This window comes from Bos indicus, chromosome X, assembly GCF_029378745.1.
Source record: "Bos indicus isolate NIAB-ARS_2022 breed Sahiwal x Tharparkar chromosome X, NIAB-ARS_B.indTharparkar_mat_pri_1.0, whole genome shotgun sequence".
Lineage (NCBI taxonomy): Eukaryota > Metazoa > Chordata > Mammalia > Artiodactyla > Bovidae > Bos > Bos indicus.
The window spans coordinates 63,400,313-63,408,364 of record NC_091789.1 but is presented as its reverse complement, the minus strand read 5'-3'; the positions used below and the strand labels follow the sequence as shown (position 1 = coordinate 63,408,364).

The 8,052-nt window shown below is 46.0% G+C and overlaps 1 protein-coding gene across 1 annotated transcript; it reads right to left on the bottom strand.

Annotated features, from left to right (window-relative positions):
* Positions 1–2,144: 2,144 nt before the first annotated feature.
* LOC139181523 (protein FAM209-like) lies at positions 2,145–2,588 on the bottom strand. Its single transcript, XM_070785045.1, has one exon. The coding sequence runs from the start codon at positions 2,586–2,588 to the stop codon at positions 2,145–2,147; it is 444 nt and encodes a 147-aa protein (XP_070641146.1).
* Between the last annotated feature and the right edge of the window lie 5,464 nt (positions 2,589–8,052).

Sequence of the window (8,052 nt, the reverse complement as noted above, 5' to 3'; positions counted from 1 at the left end):
GTATTGGTATTTTTCTTTCTGGCTTACTTCACTCTGTATAATAGGCTCCAGTTTCATCCACCTCATTAAGCCAACTTTTTCACTCTCCTCTTTCACTTTCATCAAGAGGCTTTTTAGTTCCTCTTCACATTCTGCCATAAGGTTGGTGTCATCTGCATACCTGAGGTTATTGATATTTCTCCCGGTAATTTTGATTCCAGCTTGTGCTTCTTCCAGTCCAGCGTTTCTCATGATGTACTCTGCATATAAGTTAAATAAGCAGGGGTGACAATATGCAGCCTTGATGTACTCCTTTTCTTATTTGGATCCTGTCTGTTGTTCCATGTCCAGTTCTAACTGTTGCTTCCTGATCTGCATACAGGTTTCTCAAGAGGGAGGTCAGGTGGTCTGGTATTCCCATCTCTTTCAGAATTTTCCACAGTTTATTGTGATCCACACAGTCAAAGGCTTTGGCATAGTTAATAAAGCAGAAATAGATGTTTTCCTGGAACTCTCTTCCTTTTTCTATGATCCAGCAGATGTTGGCAATTTGATCTCTGGTTCCTCTGCCTTTTCTAAAACGAGCTTGAACATCTGGAAATTCATGGCTCATGTACTGCTGAAGCCTGACTTGGAGAATTTTCAGCATTACTTTACTAGCGTGTGAGATGAGTGCACTTGTGTGGTAGTCTGAGCATTCTTTGGCATTGCCTTTCTTTGGGATTGGAATGAAAAACTGACCTTTTCCAGTCCTGTGGCCACTGCTGAGTTTTCCAAATTTGCTGGCATATTGAGTGCAACACTTACACAGCATCATCTTTCAGGATTTGAAATAGCTCAACTGGAATTCCATCACCTCCACTAGCTTTGTTCATAGTGATGCTTTCTAAGGCCCACTTGACCTCACATTCCAGGATGTCTGGCTCTAGGTGAGTGATCACACCATCGAGATTATCTGTGTCATGAAGATCTTTTTTGCACAGTTCTTCTGTGTATTCTTGCCACCTCTTCTTAATATCTTCTGCTTCTGTTAGGTCCCTACCATTTCTGTCCTTTATCAAGCCCATCTTCGCATGAAATGTTCCCTTGGTATCTCTGATTTTCTTGAAGAGATCTCTAGTCTTTCCCATTCTGTTATTTTCCTCTATTTCTTTGCATTGATCTCTGAGGAAGGCTTTCTTATTTCTCCTTGCTATTCTTTGGAACTCTGCATTCAGATGTTTATATCTTTCCTTTTCTCCTTTGCTTGTCGCTTCTCTTCTTTTCACAGCTATTTGTGAGGCCTCCCCAGACAGCCATTTTGCTTTTTTGCATTTCTTTTCCATGGGGATGGTCTTGATCCCTGTCTCCTGTACAGTGTCACGAACCTCAGTCCATAGTTCATCAGGCATTCTATCTATCAGATCTAGTCCCTTTGGAATGGCCAAATACAAAAATCTGACAAAACCAGTTACTGGCAAAGATGTGAAACAACAGGAACTCTCATTTGTTGTTAGTGGGAATGCAAAATGGTACAGTTACTTTGGAAGCAATGTCTAACATAGCTAAACATTGTCATACTCTATGATCTAGCTATTTTGCTCCTAGATAGTTCACCAAATGATTTGAAAGCTAATGCCCACACAGAAACATGGACATGAACTTTATAAAGCTTAACTCATTCCCTCTCTCTCTCTCTCTCACACACACACACAAATTGGAGGCAACCAAAATGTCCTTTACTAGCAGAATGTTTAAACTAACTACAGAACATCAATATAACATAATATTATTCAAGAATAAAAAAAATGGGCTATCAAATCACAAAAATAAATGGATGATACCTTAATGAATGTTAAAGTATAATAAGCTACTCTGGGAAAGGGTATACACTGTGAAAGTGAAAGTCACTCAGTCGTGTCCGACTCTTTGTGACTCCATAGACTGTACAGTCATGGAATTCTCCAGGCCAGAATACTGGAGTGGGTAGCCTTTTCCTTCTCCAGGGGATCTTCCCAAGCCAGGGATCGAACGCAGGTCTCTCAGTCTGGAAAACACTGCATGATACCAATTATACCACATTCTGGAAAAGGTAAAATTGTAGCATGAATAAAAAATATCAGAGGCATTTTTCCTTTTGCTGCAAAATACTTTTATTAGTTTGGATACACTTTGTCAACACTCAACTACTCCTCTTCTTCTTTGATGTGAAAATCCACTTCATCCGGGTCTCCGGTGTCCCATACCTCAAGTATTGTATCATTATTCCGTGCGTCACCAGGAACCTCGATATTGGGACATTGGCATTGATCACCGGTTGCCACAGTGAGTTTCATATTCTTCACCCTGGACATAAGGTTCATCAGTGACGTCTCGGACTGGGTTAAGGCACCGCACATAGAGTCTTTGTAGGGGGAAGGCCTTATCTTCTTTCTTCCTGGAGAGCCAGATGAACAGCCCTGACGGCCAGGAGGAGTGCCCGCATTACTTTTGTCATTGCCTCCAGGAAACTTCAGGATGACCAAAAACATGAGGAAGATTAACAGCCAGTGCCACTTGCTCCCAAACCAGCCTGGGGCATACTCTGGTTGATTCTGCCGAACGCGGAAGTGCCTTCCACTGGGCACCATCCTCGGCAGTTCTTCGGCTTCATCTCTCAGAACATAAAACACATAGGCAAAGACAAACGAGATAAGCGTAGGCCAAAAAAATAACCATATTACAGAGCGCATCGTGAGCTGAGACCAAGTGGCTCCTGGTGCGCTGGTCTGCGCTGGCACCTGGAGACTGAGCACCAGGCAGGGCTGGGCCCTTGGTGACATCACAGAGGGCCCCACCCCCACCAGAACCCATGTGGCCAGGGTATGACTTCAGGGCAGAGGGTAAGGAGGCCTGCAGGGGTCAACCGGGAGTAGGGCTTAAAGGGACATGGGGCCATTTCCAGTGGGCAATTGAAAAAGAGGCGAGTGACAGAGTGCCATCCCCATGCCAGTGTATTCTTTCTGAACCTGGTGTTCTACTGGAGGGTGGGTCCATTTTCTATTTTTATTTTTCCATTTGTTGAATCCAGACACTGTGGTGAGCAGAGCAGAACCAGGGGCATGTGCCCCTGTGGAGCAGACAGCCAAGTGGGAAAGAAAGATATTAAACCAGAGGCCACAAACTAGGAGCCACTCATGTTTTGTGTGGCCTACCACTGTCCTAAAAATGATTGTGCTCAGTGCTAAGTCCTGTCTGACTCTTTGCCTCCCCATGGACTGTAGCCTGCCAGGTTCCTCTGGAGAAGGAAAGTCAGGGGCATCACCAGTGATGCAGTAGGGATGGGCAATGAGGTAGGTACTCTCTAAGATCCCTCCCAGATCAGAGGTTCTATGATCCTGCATGGCAATTTCCCAGAGGGCAGGGATGCACCTCCTGGGCAACAAGCAGTGGAACTGGCACATCTCTGGGGAGTTGCTGAGTTGGCAAAACTACACTGTCTGATGCACCTGTGGATGAGCAAGTACTGGCTGCACTCCTCCTCCCCGTCTGTGCATGTCTAACCGCCACATGTGTTGGAAGGTGACCTTGCTCTGCAGGTGTGGCTTGAGAGCTGTGTTCCTTTTCACTGTCCTTCTCTAGGAAGACGACCCTTCTTTGTGCTGTGCGAGTTGACAGTCCGAATGCACATCTATGGCTGCAGCACTCGGCACTGTGCCTTTCTGTCTGGGCCGGTGGTTTTCACACTTGAGTGTGTATCAGGGTCTCCTAGAGGGCTTGCAAAGTCCCATTTTGCTGGATCTCAGTCCCCAGTCAGTCCTGGGTGGGACTTGAAGACTGCCACTTCTGCAGGTCTCTGGGCAATACTGAGAACCACCATCCAGACAATAGCTTCAATCACAAAGACGTGGCTTCCCTCTGACTGCTGTGCACTGAACCTGAGGGGCCAGTGGGAGTGGAGTGGCAGCAAGAGCACCGAACTGGAGCCTGAAGACCAGGGTTCTACACTGCACCCGCCCTCTTGCGAGCTGTGTGACCTTAGACAAGCTCAGCACCTCTCTGTGCCTGTAGTTGCCTCACAGGCACAAGGATGCGATGAAGTTGGTGACTGCTACTCTGGGTGTTTCTGCAATTCAGAGTTGGTCTGTCACTCTTGTCCTGAGCCTAGTCTTCCCAATTGGGAAGCCAGATACCCCCACAGCACCCCACCCCCAAGCATCCAAGTGCCCACTTCTATCCACAATCACTCCCAGCTGGAGTGGTCCACTTGCTTGGGGGTCTTCTTCTACAGCCAGGCCTGTATGGAGCCCAAAGGGTGAAACTGGTGTCTTCCTCTTAGAGATCCACATCTACCACTTGGGGGTATGTGTGTCTTGCATGTGCTATTTCAAACGCCTTTTAGCACTGAGATAAGGATACAGAATCCTAGAGCTAGTCTCCTGCCGGTAAACTCTGATGCTAATGACTTATTGTGTTACCTTGGGCAAGTTAGTTAACATCTCTGAGCCTCACATACCCGACTTTAAAATGGAGAAGCAGTACCTACTTCATGGGATTGCTGTGAGGACTAAATGAGATCATGTATGCAAGCCTTTACTCCTGGCACATAGTAAGTGCTTAACATGGTAGCTGTTGTTTCTCAAAAAGAGGATAATGGCCTCCTCTATAACATTAGAGACGCAGGAATGCTGGAAACACTATGGTTGCAGGTGTCCTACTTTCTTAATTCCTCCCATGGTGCATAATAACAATAATGGTAATACATATGTAGTGACACTAGGGCTTCCCAGGCGGTTCTAGTGGTAGCGAACCTGCCTGCCGATGCAGGACATGTAAGAGGCTGGAATTCGACCCCACAGGATTCAATCCGTGGGTTGAGAAGATCCTCTGGAGAAGGGAATGGCAACCCACTCCAGTATTCTTGCCTGGAAAATCTCATGGACAGAGGAGCCTGGCGGGCTACGATCCATAGGACTGCAAAGAGTCAAACCCGACTGAAGTAACTTAGCATGCGTGCATAGCAATACCTTACAGAAATGGATAGTTCACATTTTTGAGAACACTATCCACTAAATCCTCTCATTCCATCTTTATCACACTGTAAGAACAAGGCCACCACATTGGTGTGGATCTCAGGATGAGCTGAGATGTTCTGAAAACACTGCTGTCTACAAGCCTCCCATCAGTAGGCTGCTTTTCCCTATGTGGATTTCTGCTCCTGCATGGGCGAGAGAGCATCCTGGGCCATGGCTGCCAGTTGGGGAGGCTCCAGGGACCCTATCTGGTACTCAGCCCGTTTTTCTCAGGTACACATCAGGCCTAGAGGCTGCTTCCCGTGTGGCATGATTGCTCGTGCTCTGTTTACTGCATGCCTTGCTGCTGCTGCTGCTGCTGCTAAGTCACTTCAGTCATGTCTGACTGTGTGACTCCATAGACAGCAGCCCACCAGGCTCCCCCGTCCCTGGGATTCTCCAGGCAAGAACAGTGGAGTGGGTTGCCATTTCCTTCTCCAGTGCATGAAAGTGAAAGTGAAGTCGCTCAATTGTGTCCGACTCTTCTCGACCCCATGGACTGCAGCCTACCAGGCTCCTCCGTCCATGGGATTTTCCAGTCAAGAGTACTGGAGTGGGGTGCCATCGCCTTCTCCGTTCTGCATGCACTACTAGGCCCCAAATATCCAAATGATGCTAATTGGATGACTCGGGGACTTCTGATACTACATATAAATGAAACCAGAATAATGCTCTGGACTTTTTCAGTACCACTCATTAGGACAAGAAAAATCAGACCACCCTTCTGTGCTGCCAATGACATTTATTAAGGCAAAATCATGAAGATGGCTCTGGCTGTGGTGTTACCACCACACTCAGCATTAATTAGAGTTCACTGATTGGTGAGGAATCAAGCACAGGAGATTCAGAAACTCATTATGGTGCTTAATAATGATTTGTTTCCTCACCAGAAATTGGATAAGGATTCTAGATTTCAGTGATTTCACTTCCCTGCTCTTTTCCTTCCCTTCATGCTTCTGTCATCACTGACTCAGCTGGAAACAGAGGTCAATGGCAGGTCCTCTGTGTGCATGCTAAGTCGCTTTAGTCGTGTCTGACTCTTTGCAACCCCCTGGACTGTAGCCCTTCAGGCTCCTTGGTCCATGGGATTCTCTAGGCAAGAATACTGGAGTGGGTCGCCAAACCCTCCTCCAGGGGATCTTCCTGATCCAGGGGTCAAATCCACATCTCTTATGTCTCCTGCAGTGGCAGGCAGGTTCTTTGCCACTAGTGCCACCTGGGAAGCCTGGCGGGTCCCCTATTTGGTGCCTATTGTTTGACTTCCCTGAGCCTTCCCTGGTGGCCACGCTCTGTCCATTGTCTAAGATCCCAGCAAGAGGCAACCTTACTTTGTGCAGCTCTATTCTAGTCACACTAGGCTTCCGGCTGTTCCTTAAACGGGTCTGGCCTCAGGACCTTTGCCCTTGCTATTCACTGTGGCTGACTTTGTGGGGCTCTTGTTCTCTCTCTTCTTTAAAGTCTTCATTCAAATGTCACCTTCTCAGGGAAGCCTGACATAACCAACATGTTTTAAAACTGACCCTCTCTTGCTCCCTATCTGCATTTCTTGCTTTATCCATAGTATTTGTTTCCTTCTAAAATGCTAATTTCCCTATCTGGTGAAGGGCTCTGGCTGTCCAGATGAGAGGTACTGTCTACTTCTGTGTTGGGATGCCAGAGGTCAGGATAGTGCTCACAGCTTTACCAGGCCAATGGATTTGGAGAGAAGTGGTCCCTCCAAGAAAGAAAAGCAAAATAAACAACATGTTTACTTTACCTCACATCCCTTGCTTTTTTCTCCTTACCCTGTCAAAGCCTTCAGAGTCCAATTTCTACCTGATAATACAAATCAGCCAAGAAGGCATATGTAGGGAGAGAGGAAAAGACAAGACAATTCTAACTGGAGTCCTTTTAGGCCAAAGAGTTTGAACACAGGGGACCTTGCCTGGCCAGTGTTGTCCAGAGACTTCAGGCTAAGCATATTTCATTTCATTGTAAGGTCATAAATATTTTAAAACAATGATTAATTTTAGATGATTAATGAATAAAATAATATTTCTCAACCCCCCAAAAATACTAATTTCCCAATTGCTTTAGTTATCCCTTCCTCCACATTCACTCTACCAAAAGGCAAGACTCAGAAAGGCAAGGATATATTTAACTTTTTATTTTGAAATAATTTTGTTAAAAAACAGTGTTTCGAGGGGATGGAGTATTGATATTTTTATTTCTTTAGGAGCTTCTATCACAAAAGTGAATACTCATAGCTTGCATTTTTATAATACTTCAAAAGTAGGTTCCCATACAAATTCCTTGAGATACATTATTATTGGGTCTAGTTCACAGATGAGGACACTGACTCGGGAGGTACAGCAGATACTGTCAATGTCCTTCCCATATCCTTTGTCATTTATCATTTCTGTGCCTGCCAGCCTGCTTTCAAACTGCCTAAAATAATGTTTGACATTACAGGACAATAGGAAACATAGCACAGAGTTGCTGTACACCATTCACCCAGCTTCCGCTCACATTAAACTCCTTACATAATAATAGTAATGGTATCGAACCAGGAAATTAATATTGATACAACACTGTTAACTAATCTATAGACCTTATTCAAATTTCCCCAGTTTTCCACTAATGTCTTTTTTTTAATCCCAAGATCCAATTCAGGATCTCATATTGTATTTATTGTCATGTCTCAGGATCGTGGGCTTCCCCGGTAGCTCAGCTGGTAAAAAATCCACCTGTACTGCAGGAGACCCCAGTTCGATTCCTGGGTATAGACAGTCCCCAGGAAATGGGATAGGGCTATCCACTCCAGTATTCATGGGCTTCCCTGGTGGCTCAGATGGTAAACAATCTGTCTGCAACACGGGAGACCTGGGTTCAATCCCTGGGTTGGGAAGATCCCCTGGAGGAGGGCATGGCAACCCACTCCAGTGTTCTTGCCTGGAGAACCCCCATGGACAGTGGAGGCTGGCAGGCTACAGTCCATGGGGTTGCCAAAATTTTGTGACCCTATGGACCATAGGCCTCCAGGATCCTCTGTCCATGGGGGTTC

Coding starts and splice junctions, on each gene's coding strand:
- LOC139181523 (XM_070785045.1), bottom strand. CDS start 2,588: ATGGTGCCCAGTGGAAGGCACTTCCGCGTTCGGCAGAATCAACCAGAG.